This window comes from Emiliania huxleyi (genome assembly GCF_000372725.1).
Source record: "Emiliania huxleyi CCMP1516 unplaced genomic scaffold EMIHUscaffold_63, whole genome shotgun sequence".
Taxonomy (NCBI): Eukaryota; Haptophyta; order Isochrysidales; family Noelaerhabdaceae; genus Emiliania; species Emiliania huxleyi.
In genome coordinates this window covers 573,246-586,609 of record NW_005197273.1, presented here as the reverse complement: position 1 = coordinate 586,609, position 13,364 = coordinate 573,246, and the positions used below count along the sequence as shown (strand labels likewise).

General features: G+C 64.5%; 3 protein-coding genes across 3 annotated transcripts; 1 reads left to right on the top strand and 2 right to left on the bottom strand.

Annotated features, from left to right (window-relative positions):
• Positions 1 to 819: 819 nt before the first annotated feature.
• EMIHUDRAFT_465132 (hypothetical protein) lies at positions 820 to 3,371 on the bottom strand. The gene has a single exon (XM_005763559.1). It carries the CDS (start codon positions 3,300 to 3,302, stop codon positions 1,137 to 1,139), a length of 2,166 nt encoding a protein of 721 aa, XP_005763616.1. The 5' UTR covers positions 3,303 to 3,371; the 3' UTR covers positions 820 to 1,136.
• A 2,619-nt stretch (positions 3,372 to 5,990) lies between these two features.
• EMIHUDRAFT_41601 (hypothetical protein) lies at positions 5,991 to 6,344 on the bottom strand (the record flags this gene model as incomplete). The annotated part of the gene is made up of 1 exon (XM_005763558.1): positions 5,991 to 6,344. A coding segment is annotated over one exon (354 nt), but the record flags the coding sequence as incomplete, so codon positions are not given.
• Positions 6,345 to 8,029: 1,685 nt separating this feature from the next.
• Positions 8,030 to 9,906, top strand: EMIHUDRAFT_465131 (putative holocytochrome c synthase; the record flags this gene model as incomplete). Its single annotated transcript, XM_005763557.1, has 6 exons — positions 8,030 to 8,461; positions 8,760 to 8,877; positions 8,944 to 8,989; positions 9,147 to 9,264; positions 9,335 to 9,646; positions 9,835 to 9,906. The coding sequence occupies 6 exons, from the start codon at positions 8,030 to 8,032 to the stop codon at positions 9,904 to 9,906; spliced, it is 1,098 nt and encodes a 365-aa protein (XP_005763614.1).
• Positions 9,907 to 13,364: the final 3,458 nt, after the last annotated feature.

Below are 13,364 nucleotides of genomic sequence, written 5' to 3'. Positions count from 1 at the left end.
TCACACAAAAGCCGGCCTGCGGTTGCCCCTCGTTGGCTCCTTTCCGAATCACCAGCACGAGCGCTTGACGCACCTTGGAGCACTTGCACCTTCCTAGCATGGCCGTCGTTACTTTCGCCGTCGCCTCTGCTGCTTGTTGGCGGAGCGCCTCGCGCCTTCCCTCGTCTCCATGCTCCTCATCTTGTTCTTTTTGTTTTCCTGCGCTTCCTGTCGCTGGTCCGGCGACGTATCTTGCCGTCTGCCTTCGCTTCCTGGCGGGCCGCGTTTCCTTCCCCTCGCCCCGTCTGTTTTCTCCTGCGTGGTCGCCCTCGCGTGCGCCGCTCGCCGTCTGTTCTCCTCTCTGCTCGTCGTCCTCGTCCCCTCGCTGTCGTCGCTTCCCTCCGGCGCTCGCCGCATCGTCGCTCCTGTCACCGCGTTTCCTGCGCTGGCCTTCGCCTTCGAGCTCGCAGTGGGTCGTTTTGAGTGTCATCCCCATCGCTCTCGTCGTTCTGCCTCTCCCCGCTTCGAGGCGTCTCTCTGCCTCTTCCCTTACCTTCTCCTCGGCCTCACGTTGTCGATGTCGCCTCCGTCGCCAGCAAATACACGCATTCGCCGCCCACTCCATTTCTCGTATCCTCTCCTTCCTTTCCTTCTGTCCCTCTTTCAGGCGTTCTGTTTCCGCGGCTACTCGTTCCTTCCTCTCCGCCTCAAGTCCCTTCCTTTTCCCTTCCCGTACTTTGATTATTGATGCCGCCGTCTGTTGCAGTGCCTTGAGTGAAGTCACTTTGTGTCTGTCTCTGACGTGTCTGATTCTCGGTACTCGGAATCTGTCGGGCCATATTAATTGAAATCTTGTCTGAGATTTAACGCGCAATAAACATCAGTGTACACCGAGACTGCACACTTAAGCTAGGTATACCTGCGCAGATTGTGCCGCGCCTCGGGCAGATAAGAGAGCTAGAGAGGAACGGTTCTCTACTCGCTGTCACGAGAAGACGAGATTGAGGCATGAGGGGTGCCGCGGCGAACGGCTCTATTGCAATAGACACATTGCCGATGCGTATGGCCCGGCGCGGTGCGACCCCGACAACGCAGCCCGCGGGATGTGACGCCTCCCATGAGGGGTGAGCGTAGCCCGACAGCGCAGTCCGCAGAGATTACGCCATGAGCGTGACGTCGGTGCGCAGGGGAGGCGTGCAGGTGTTGCCAGAGGAGTCTACCCTCGCCGCCTTGCTGCCCAGAGCCGTGCGGTCTGTCCCCGGCTCGTCGTAGGCGCGCTCTATCGAAGGCCTTCGGAGGCGTTTGCGCTGCACGAGGCTGTCGATCTCAAAGTCGAAGCGCCCCGCTCCGCCGGGCCCGAACGGCGAGAGCACGTGCACCACAAAGGTGGCGGCGCTCGTGACGCAGCGCCGGATGAAGGCCGTGTGAGGAACGACCACCTCGGAGTCGTCGTCCCCCGGCGAGAGTGGGACTCCCAGCGCCGAGAGGGCGTGGACATACTTGCTGTCCCGCTTCAGCGCCAGCATGAAAGGGCTGTCGGCCTGCGTCTGGCCGACTTTGCACAACGAGTCGATCGGCGTCAGCGGGGCGCTCAGCGCCTCAGAGAACAGACGCGCGAATCGCTGGCGATCGGGGACGTTATCGAAGAAGAGCTCGAGGAGCTTGCCGGGCTTGGACCACAGGTCTGGGATCCCGTCGCCGCCGAGCGCGGTCACGTACTCGGCAAAGTGCTGGTTCGGGGTTGGGCCTTGCTGCGCGCCCGCCCCGTCGTGCATCCCGAGCACATCGTCGACGAGCCGCCTCGCCTCGAGGTTGGAGCCCGACAGTGTACGCACGCTGACCATGCAGGGCGAGTAGAAGAGGTCTGAGACGGCGTTTGGGACGGCGACTCGCAGCGGCGAGGAGCAGGTAATCGGCCCCTCCTTGGGCTTCACGGCGCTCAATGGGAAGCCGAGCTGGCACGCCGACTGCATCGCAAAGGCATTCAGGCCGTGGCAGTCTTGCGCCTCGGCGACGTCGATCACGACGTGGACGGCAAACAGCAGCGAATACCGGTCGGTGAGCGGCTTCCCGCTGCACCCCAAGGCGAGCAGCCTGGTCATGTACTCTGCGATCTGCGAGAGGCTGCCCGTGGACTTGCTGAGCGTCACGGCCGTGTCGATCGCGACCGGCGTCGGGATCAGAGCCTTGCTCGGCGGCCCGCTCGCAGCGGCACCCGCCTTCTTATCGGATCGATCGGGCAAGTGGAGCCCGATGCGGCGGGACTCTGCAAAGATCTCGCCCGCGTTCTTCGCCGCCACTCCCATTGCAGCAAGCTGCCTTTTCCGCTCCCGCAGCCAGCGGCTACGGCACGAGCTGGCGGAGCGGCCACAGAGCGTGGCGGCGATGGCCTTCCAGCAGAGGCCATCTCGCACCCCCTCGTCAATGGCTTTGTCCTCCTGTGGCGACCACATGTCGCCGCCTCGGTCTGCCGATGCCGGTGCCGCTCCCAAAAGAGGAATATCGCAAACTGCCGGCTCCTTGTCCTTCCGCTTCTCAAGCCGCAGCCAGCGGTTGCGAACGGCGTGATTGGTGCGGCGGTCGCCGCGGTCGTTCAAGGGAGGCAGCATCAAGGCGATCTTCCTCCAGATGGTCCCGATCTTCGAGACGGCGCGCATGATGATCTCATCCTCCTCCGCCGACCAGCCGGCCTTGGCCGCGGGGCCCGGAGCGTTCGAGGATCCGACGGTGGCCTCTACAATCGACTCGATGGTCAGTAGACTCCACCCCATGGGCGCATCCTCCCCGAGGCTGACGGAAAGGGGCGACTCGCGGCCGTCGAGGCTGGCGCCAAACGACAGCGACGACTGCAGCGATGAGGCAAAGCACACGTCGGGGCTGATGGAGCGAGCAACGGCACGGAAGCCGCTCGGGTCACCCCTGTCCACCGAGACCGTGACCCGAAACCAAGCCTGGCGCCCTGACGCGTGCAGTAGTGGCATCTCAAAGACCTTTCCATCCCACTCGACCTCGCCGGTCTCATAGGTGGTGATGAAGTACGGGAGGAAGCCCGTGATCCACTTTGAGTCGCACAACGTGTACGAGCGCGTCAGGGCTAGCGGGTTGCCGCTGCACCCAGGGCGAACAGTCAGCATGTCGTCGTGCAGGCCGCATCGCACGGGGGTCAGCCTGCACGAGGCGCCCTCGATGTGGCCGTCAAAGGAGAGGACCTCGCCGGCATCCGGGTCGGGCGCCGGCCCCTCGTCGAGGAGCGCGAGCAGCGCGCTGGAGACCGACTGGAGCGAGTCCTCGCGCGCGATGCCGGCCGAGGCTGCAGCGCGCATATATGTCGGGGGAGTCGGGCGCCGCGCAAGTTGTGAGTCGCACCCAAAGGTGGCCTTGCTCCTCTCTTGCGCAGGCGTCTTCTTCGCTGTTTATCGATCAACACTTTCGATAGACCGAAAGTAAGATCGTTCGGTGCAGAAACCCCGGCCATGCCCATGTAACGCAATTGTGCTCGATTTTTTGGTAGAAGTGTCTCCAAGTCTTCTGGACCCATCGATGGCCGTCGCCTCGACGCCGCTCGTCGCGGCACCATCGTGCCCGGCCTGGGCGAAGCATCGTCGCGGGCGCCAGCCGCAGTTCGACGGCAAGCCGTGCGAGCCTGCTAAGGAGGAGGACATGTGGCTGTGCCTGGCCGACGGCCGCGCGCGCAGCACCGCCGACCTGAAGCGCCTGGCGACAGCCGCTCGGGTGCGATAGCGCCTCGCACGTCGCACGGAAAAATGCCTCGGCCCAGCGGTCCTGAGTGCCGGCCGGGGCTAAGAAACCACGGCGTGGGCTGGGGGAGGAGGGTGGAAAGGCTTAGAAACGGCGGCGTGCCACAGGATCCTGTTTTCTCTTAATGCCCGAAACCCACTGTAGCGCGTGGGGTGTGCGGGACGCTGGGTCTTGCGCGTCGGCGCTGCGGCCAGATGCAGATCCACGAGCGGTGCGCACAGTCAGTGGTCATAAAGCCACAACGAAACTAACCCAACTAACCCTACCGCTATTTCCGCTAAACGGCTCCTCATGACAGCTGTGGTCTCACACCAGATTCTGAGAGCTACACTCTCCATCTCACCCTCACTACCAAAACAATTCACACGAGGTCCGCCGGCAACCACCGCGTGGTGAAGTAGGACGCCTCCGACGTGCAGACAGACGCCGTCTCCTCGGTAGTCTCATCGTCCGCCGACTCTGGCGGTCGATGCGGCAGCCCCCATCGGAGAGCGACCGTCTGCGCCGAGAGCTCCTGGAGGTCGAAGACTCTGGGACACACTTCTGGGATCTCAGGCAGCGGCACGGCGCCAGGGACGAACTCCGGGGCTCCAGCTCGCAAGGCCCCACCCTCTCCTGGACGCTGCGGTGCTGCCGCCGGTGACGGCGTCGGTGCCGCCGATAATGCCTGCGTCTCTGGCGCCCGCGCCCGAAGCCAGCCCAGCCTGGCCTCCGCCGCGCCTCGCTTGTTGCCGCCCAGCGCACCGAGGCTGACGAGGGTGACGAGGTGGCCTACACACACAGGAGCGGCCGTATCGGCTCGCTTCGCGGCGCACCGATGCGGACGTGCAATCGCGCCGTTGCGCTGATCCTTGCGCAACCGCACCTCGCCGCCCATCGCACGCTGTAGCAGCCTCTCGAGCGACCCCGACGTGAAGCGCTGAAGTGGGACGGACTTGCCGCGGCTGCTTGAGTGTACAGCGCCGGGAAGCTTGAGCAGGCGCAGGCGCTGCCAGAGGGACGTGAGGCACGGGTGAGGTATCGAGGTCGGGGGCCGAGGTCAGCAGGGCCTATCTGCTCACCGTGCTGAGGTCGCCGAGCAGATACTCGTCGTCGCCAAGAATGCCGACGACCTTTTCGAGGAGCAGTACCTCGCTCAACGTGATGGGGCCCGTGACGCGCTCCGTGGCTCCCCCCGCTCCCTCGTCGTCTCGGCCTCGCGATGACGCGCCGCCTCGCGAAGCGCAGCTTTTGCACCGGCGAAGCTCCTCGCTCGCCCTCCTCTGCATCACCGAGAACCTCTCCGGCGGCAGGCGGCCGTTACAGCCACCACAGCGGAGGGTAAAAAAGCTCTGAGGCTGCAGCCAAGCGGAGACGCCCGGCACGTCCTCACCGTGAGCGTTGCGAGGAGAGGTGGGCATCCCTGGCCGGGCTGGGCGCGGCGAGGATGTCCGGACGACTGGCGTCCAGGCAAGGAGGCGTCCCAGCGACGCCTTTTGGAGCTCTATCCGCGCCCCCCCGGCACGGTCGCGCGAGCGAAACCGAAACGGGCCACTTGGAGCAGTCTGGAGCAGGCTGGATCACTTGTGGGGGGGCGTGGGTACGGCAAGTTTGGGAGCTTAGAGGAGATCAAGATGTGATTCTGGATCATGTAAATAAATAAAATAAAAGAGTCCGAACAAGGGGTGGGAGAAGGACAGGGTCCCCACCTGCGCGAGCAGGATCTTGTAAGGACGATCAGGGACACAGGGGAACGGGAGCGGGGGGAGCGCATCGCGACACGGAGGGGGCTGGGCAGCAGGGCAGGGTTCACCCACACGACAGGGTCCCAGGGATTCCCCTCTCGTATAGGACAAAGTTGCACCCGGCGGCACGGGGGCAGGCGCGGGCCTCCTACTGGTTGCGCTCTCCTAGTTCTCCTGCTACTGACAAAAGGGATCCATGTCGTGCGAGGGAGTTTTGTTGTAAAATTCTTTTTCAGAGACCGAAACGGCGGGCGTCCCTCCATGGCGGCTGCCTCCGGCGGCGGCCACCATGGTGGCCGACCTGGAGCTCCTCAGCGGCCGCAGCCGCTCGTGGCCGCTGCCGAAGGCACCGGTCGCAGGAGCTTCAGCTCGGTACACGCCCTGCCGGCCGGTGGGCCATGCTTTGTTGGACGACGTGCTGGTGCTCTAGACCAACGCCAAGTCCAGCTGAGCTCTGCCTGCCGGCCGCCGCGACGCGAAAGCCAGCTCCTCGAGGCTCTTCCTGCTGCTACGGCTCGGCCGCCGGGCAGCCGGCTCGCCGGGCAGCCGGCTCGCGCCTCGCAGCCGGCTCGCGCCTCGCAGCCGGCTCGCGCCTCGCAGCCGGCTCGCGCCTCGCAGCAGGCTCGCGCCTCGCAGCAGGCTCGCGCCTCGCAGCAGGCTCGCGCCTCGCAGCAGGCTCGCGCCTCGCAGCAGGCTCGCGCCTCGCAGCAGGCTCGCGCCTCGCAGCAGGCTCGCGCCTCGCAGCAGGCTCGCGCCTCGCAGCAGGCTCGCGCCTCGCAGCAGGCTCGCGCCTCGCAGCAGGCTCGCGCCTCGCAGCAGGCTCGCGCCTCGCAGCAGGCTCGCGCCTCGCAGCAGGCTCGCGCCTCGCAGCAGGCTCGCGCCTCGCAGCAGCTCGGCTCCGTCTGTCATCGCACGCCGTGGCATATGACTTGGGTAGGCGTGCGACCGCAGCGCGCCCGCCGTATAGGCTCGACGGGGCGCGCGTGTCAGCCAGAAGTTTGCCAGTAGAGCGATCCTGGTTATGACTGGAGTGTGAGTGAGTATTCTTGATACGAAACCACGACGACACACACCAGTCGACTCGCATCGGTTGCCTCCATGAACGGCGGAGCTATTCTCGCGCCCACACCACACCTGGCTCCAACGTGGACACGTCCATAGCTGGGGACACTACTAGGTCACGCATGGCATCACAGAAGTTTTATCTCTGGGCCCCGAAAGGCATCTCTAGCAGCGTCGTTACGCATGCCCCCTCCCATCCTGGGCGCATGCGCCTCACGTCTCGCCAGAGCATAAGCCCTTGGCGTGTGGCGAGACGAGTTTTTCGCCATGCAGCGAGCAGCAAGCCGCCCGCCGCAAACAGCCGGAGGCATCGCCACGGCACTGGCTGCGCCGCGCTCCCGCACCCGTCGTGCGTCGACGAAGCTCCCCCCGCGGAAGACCGCGCGTAGCGACGCCTTGTCGATCGAGATGGGCGCGCCTGAAGCTCGCCCACCTACTGCCCCTGAGAGTTGGTTACGAGTGGGATCAGCTCCCCCCCTTGGGATCAAAGCTTCCCCGACCTCACACCCAACAACACAGGTGGGATCAGAGAGAGACTCCACACCGGACACCGCCCGGGCACAGCCCCCCTACCCGTCGGATCGCACAGGGCCCCCTAGGAGCAGCCCACACACAATCTCGCATCGGCAGGTTGCGCCTGAGTCAGGCAGACAGCAGACAAGGAGAGGAGAGAGGAGAGAGAGAGAGAGAGAGGAGGGAGGAGAGGGTGAGGGTGTGTGCACACGTGTGGAGCAGGGAGGGTGTCTGGTCCCTGCGATGGCCCACGGTCCTCCGTCGCCTGGTCGAACCCCCTGCCTCCCGGTTGAGCCCCCAGTCCTTGCAGTCCATCATGAAATAAACTCAAAGATCCACCACAGCCACCACCCTCCGCCTCCACCGTCGAGCCGCGATCGCTGCCGCCCACGACGCCGCCCGCCGCGTCAGATTGCCGCGACGCGCGCCTCGAGTCGAGTCGGAGAGCCGCGCCGCACCAGCAGCAGCATCAGCACCAGCAGCACCAGCAGCACCAGCACCAGCAGCACCAGAGAGAGGCGCAACCTGCCCGACGCCGCCGTGTCAGATGCTCCCGACGCGCGTCTCGAGCCGAGTCGCAGAGCCGCGCCGCGCCAGCAGCATATGCACCGGCAGCAGCAACATCACCACCAGCAGCAGCACCAGAGAGAGACAGTGCAGTGTGACAGCAGCGCAGAAGCGCTCGCAGAGCGGCGCGCAGCGCCGCGCACGCCACGCCGCGGGCGGTCGGACGAGCGCAGCGTACGTCGGCCGCGCGAGCCGCGTCGCCAGCCGTCTCGCGAGAGAGCGGCGCCGCCGCGTGCGCGCAGCAGCCGCCGCGGCAGAGGCGAGCCGCGGCGACGGCCGCACAACCGATAACTGCCATTGGCGGTTTCACACTTCACACACACTTTGACTGGACGGTAGCAAAGAAGAAAAATCCGCGGGCTGGCCCGCGCGAAATTTGCGAGAAATTTTGCCAGAAATTTGCACTTCGCAGTGGTCCGCGCCCGATGGGCTCCTCCCAGTCCCAGTCGCAGTCAAAGCCCGATGCGGGCGCCGCCGCGGCTCCTCCCTCCGCCTGTCCAATGAGGGCCGACGGCGGCGCCGCTCCGTCCGGCAGAGCCGCCGCCGCGGAGCCGCCAAAGGCATCGGGCTGCCCAGTCGACCACAGCAAGTGGAGCGCGTGGGCCGGCCGGTCGGCGGCGGCGGCGGGCGGCGACGGCGAGGCGGACATCAACCCGGACAACCGCATGCCCGTCCTCTCGCAGCAGCCCGCGGCTGGGCAGGACGCGGTGCTCGACACGAGCCGCGTGGTGTCGAGCATTCCGCAGGGGCGCGCGGGGGCGACCGAGCGGTGGGTGTACCCGTCGGAGCAGCAGTTTTACAACGCGCTCGTGCGCAAGGGCAAGGACGACGGCGTCGACACGGCCGCCATGCCCTCGGTGATCGCCATCCACAACAACATGAACGAGAAGGGCTGGGCCGAGGCGCCGCTCGGTAGGAAGAGCGAAGACACACATCGCCACGCGAGGGGCGGGGCACGCACGGGGCACGCACGTGGCACGGACGCCTGGCTGCAGACAAGGGGAGGCACTTAGCAGCGCGGGGGAGCCTACGCGACGACGGCGTCCTCCGACACGCCCCTCCGAGCTGCTAGCTCGGCCGCGATCTCATCCTCATTCTCCCCACATCTCCCCACATCTCCCCACATCTCCCCACACCTCCCCACGCGAGCTGCAGGTGCTCGAGTACGAGCGGCTGCACTGCGACACGTGCGACCCGGCCAAGGTGTCGCTGCTGCGCTTCCAGGGCCGCCCGTTTGAACTGTCGCCAAAGGCGCGACTCAAGACGGCGCTGGGTACTACCGCACCACCCATGGGACTGAACCCACACTGGATTCGGTACTCTGGGGGTATGGGACTAGGTCTCGCGCCGCGCCCCTTCGACCGTCACGACTGGACCGTCGACCGGTGCGGGACCGAGGCGCGGTACATCATCGACTGCTCCTCACCCCTAACCCCGACCCTGGCCCTAACCTCTGACCCTGACCCTGACCCCAACCCGAGGCGCGGTACTAACGTTTAACCCTGACCCTGACCCTGACCCTAACCCTGACCCTGACCCCAGCCCTAACCCGGAGGTGCGGTACATCATCGACTACTACGACGCGTCCGCCTCGAGGGAGGCGGGGGGGCCGCTGCCCTCGCTGCACGACCCAGACGGTGTGCCGACCATCCTGATGGACGTGCGGCTTGTCCCATACCCCCCAGAGTACCGAATCCAGCGTGGGTTCAGTCCTGTGGGTGGTGCGGTAGGTGCGGCCTGCGGGCGACACGCCGGGCGAGCTGCTCGACCGCGCGAGGATGGTCTTGCAGAAGGGCGTCGTCGCGACGCTGCGCGAGGCGCTCACGCCGATCGCCACGAGCGACTCCACCGTCTCCGCGCCAGCGGCTGGCGGGGCGGCGGCGGAGGCGGCGCCGCCGCCGCCTGCAGTCTCCGAGGCGGCGGCGGTGCGCTCCGCTTGCGCGTCGGCGATGGAGGCGCTGTCGGCGTGCATGCAGAAGGGGTCGGACGACGCCGGCTGCATGCAGGCGCGGATGGGGCTGACGATGTGCATCGCGCAGCAGGTCTGGAGAAGAGAGGAGCGGGGAAGGAGAACGTGGGGAGGAGAGCGGGCGAGGCAGAGGGGAGGAGAAGGGGAGAGAGGAGGGAGGAGTGAGGCGGCGGTCTCTCGGCAGCATCTCGGCTGTTTGTTTGCCGTAGGTCTGCTTCGCTTAGGCGGACCTCCTGGACCTTTCCTGGAACCTTCCTGTAGGTCTGCTCCGCCGAGGCGGACCTCTTCCACTCGTACAAGGGGTCTGCGGACGGGGAGGGCGGCGTGGCCTAGATGCTGAGCATGCACATGGACATGTGCATGCACATGTGCATGTGCTCTTGACACGCATTCCCCGGTCTTCCTCTGTGTTGCGCTGTACTCACTGTACTCGCAGCCCCTCGTATTCACGCGGTGCTCTGAAGACACTGCACAATTCCGTACCCGCGTCCCAAGGTTGGCCTCCTCAGCACGCAGGGTTGTACGCCGCACAGCTGCTGCCACACCACCCACGGGGCCGAACTCACACTATGGGACACATAGGCGCCGTGGCCGCCTTCAACGCCGTCGAGAGCTGCACGGCGCGGTGGGCGAGCCGCGCGCAGGGCGGACAGCAGGTGGAGGCGGCGCAGTGAGGACTCTCTCGCGGGCGCGAGGGCGGGCAGGAGGCGAGCTGGAGACGCGCAGGCCGCCGGGCCAGCAGTCGCGCCACTGCCGACGCGCGGATATGCCGACTCTCCCACCCTGCCGTGCTCTCGCTCTCCTCCCTCTCGCTCGTGCCCCCCCCCCCCTCCCTGATCTCGATGGACCTCCCCCTCCCCTCCCTCCCCCTCTCGCGGCGGACAATTAGGACTCTCGCCTCTCGGTGGGTGTCCGGCGCGCAGTGTGTGTGTGTCACTGCGTGTGTGTGTGTGTGTCACTGCGTGTGTGTGTCACTGTGTGTGTGTGTGTGTGTGTGTGTGTGTGTGTGTGTGTGTGTGTGTGTGTGTGTGTGTGTGTCTGCTATGTCTTTCGTTTTCGAACGGTATCTGTGGGGCTTGTGCAGCTTGGCGCCAAAATCGAAAATGTGCGCGACGGTAGAGGCTCTAGGACTAGGAGTAGGACCCACAAAGAACCCTGCACAAAGATCGCAAGGGCGGGGGCCTGTTCCTTTTTACCCATCTCACAGTAGAGAGGTGTCCGTTTTATTTATTTATTTATTTAGAGGCTCTAGGACTAGTAGAGGGTAGACAGCGTCCTAAAATCTAAAATCTGAGGATTCAGGATTGAGGCATCGCTTCAGTGAGGCCAAAGTGAGTTTATGGATGTGTGTGTGTGTGAGAACGGTACGGGACACGAGGAAGCACGCGGACCGACTCGTCGGCGACTCTGCTGCACGGCGTTTCAGAATTTTTCTCAGCGTGAGCGAGACGTGGAAGAGTGCCACCGTCAGGTACCCGCCGGCTGCGAGCACCACTTTTGCGCGCGGTGCACGTACAAGGCGCTCGACTTTGGGATCCGGGCGTGCCCGCTCTGCCGAGCCGAGAAGCCGAGGCTCCACGCCAACGAGGCTTGAGGGCGATGGCCCAGGCCGGAGAGTTGAGGCGAGAGGCCCGCTCCGGCGATCGGACCACAGCACGAACCACATACCACAACGTTGCATCTCCCCGCATGTCTCCCCCTCCAGTTGTTGTGTATCATCAGAGTAGTACGGTGTTGTCAAGTGGTAAGGTAAGGTAAGGTAAGGTAAACTTCTCCACACACACGAGGTGGTGGGGCAAGGGGGGGCAACCCTCGCGTCTCCACGTCTAACGACAGGAGCCCCACGGCATTTAAAGTGCAAGGCCCGGTGCGCGTGGGTGAGCAGTGTGTGTGTGTGTGTGTGTGTGTGTCAAGTGGTAAGTGCGACGTGCAGACTTCTGAGCTTTCTTATCGTTCGAGTCGGAATACGAATTAAATTCAAAACTCGCGACGCACATGCACATGCACATGTGCATGTGTGCGCCGGTCCAGCGCGTAGACAAGTGTTGCCATCAACGAGTAGAAGGATCTGACCTCTCGGGGCCGATGTGACCAAGCGCTGGTAGCGTGGTTTTACCTCACACCCTCACCCCTGGTCTCACAGTGTGCCGGCAGTCGCCGAGCAGTGTCGCTCACACAAGCCGCAGCACAAGTGACTGAGGGCCAGTGAGGGCGAGCCTAACGCTGTGACAGCTGTGGCAGCCGCACAGTAGGCTGTGCCATCTGTGCAGAGCGTGTGAGCAGTGTTATCAAGCAGAGAGCGAGCCCTCTCGGCGGCCCTCTGACAGCACACTGAGCTGTGCCTTGGACTGACGAGCCGAGGGCGGCAGGTGAAGCTCCGTGTCCAATCCGGTCAACCGCTGCAGCACCGCGCTGCACTGCCGCTCGTTGATCTCCGAGTACCTCGCGCCAGCGGGAGGGCCACCTTGGCTATGCGTCGGTCAGAATCCCGGCCCATCTCGGGCCGCATCGGGGCGATACTTGGCTACGTCATGACGATACCTTGCCAGCGGGAGGGCCATCGGGTCGACGCCAAAGGGAAGCGCCGAAGAGTCGCCGATGGCGATCACCGCGCGGACCACGAGCACGATGACCATCATCTGCAGCCAGACGTACACCTCGCCGTCGTGGTGGTACGAGTAGGCCACTGACCAGACGTAGACGAGCAGAAAGGGGTACGTGAGCGCGTCGTAGGCACGCGGCAGCTGCGTCGCTTTGACACGGATTGACCCACCCAGCGCCTTTGCCATCTCCACGAGTGTCTGCTCCGCGCCGGCCCAGGAGGTGGGAGTGTCACGGAGGCGGCCATTGGCGCGCGCACGCTCCTTGTCTACGTGGGTCGAGTTTTTTTTTCTCTCCACTCTCCCACAGAGAGAAAAAAATTGCTTTCGAAGAAAAACGAGCACGCATATTCTCCCCCCTCCATTCTCTCCCCCTTGGCGTGGCGCGCCTCTCCCCCAGCTCTCGGTATCGCGTACTGCACGAGGCTACCGTGGGCCCCGCCTGCGCGCTGGGGGTTCCCTTCCCTGTCGGGAAGCCTAGCTCTGAACCTGGGGTCGCTACCTAATGCGGGGCGAATGAGTGATGAAGTTAGTGCCTTGGTGTGCCCGTTCCCCGTTATGGCTTCCCCTGGTCTCGCGACCATGAATGAGAGCTCTCACTCCCAGGGTACTCCCGCGTATCTGGCTCCCTTATCCCCCCCCTCTTCCCCCCCCTTTCTCTCTCCGAGATGACCCGTGCTCTACGTGCCTAGGTTGGGTCTTCGGGGAGGGGGGATTGTCGGTGTGTCCTCGCGAATTTTTCTCGCTGGACGCCCAACAGCTTCGATTTCCCTCCTTAGCGCCCCGGGTAGAGCGTGGTCTCCCCTGGAGCCTGCCACGCCCGTTCTGTCTAAGCCCAGGGTTCAGCTTTCCAGTTGATCCTTATCGGACTGGTGAGTTCCTTCTCGCTGCCAGTGTGGCGCCCCGGCAAACATTGGCAGCGGTGCTACACACACTACGCCATCATTCGTTTGAGTTTTAGGAGTGTTTTTTGTTAACAATTTTTGGGCTAGCTATCTCGCAGTACATGCGCACGAGCTTAGCGTATTGTTGCACTATGCACATAGCGGTTTAACAGGAAAGAAATTTTCGCCATCGTGTTTTTATTTTTATGCTTATGGCAGGGGTGAGGGGTGAGGGGTGAAGGGTGAGGGGTGAGGAATGAGGGGTGGGGGGTGAGAGGTAGCTGTAGGCCTGGGGGGTGGGGGTGGG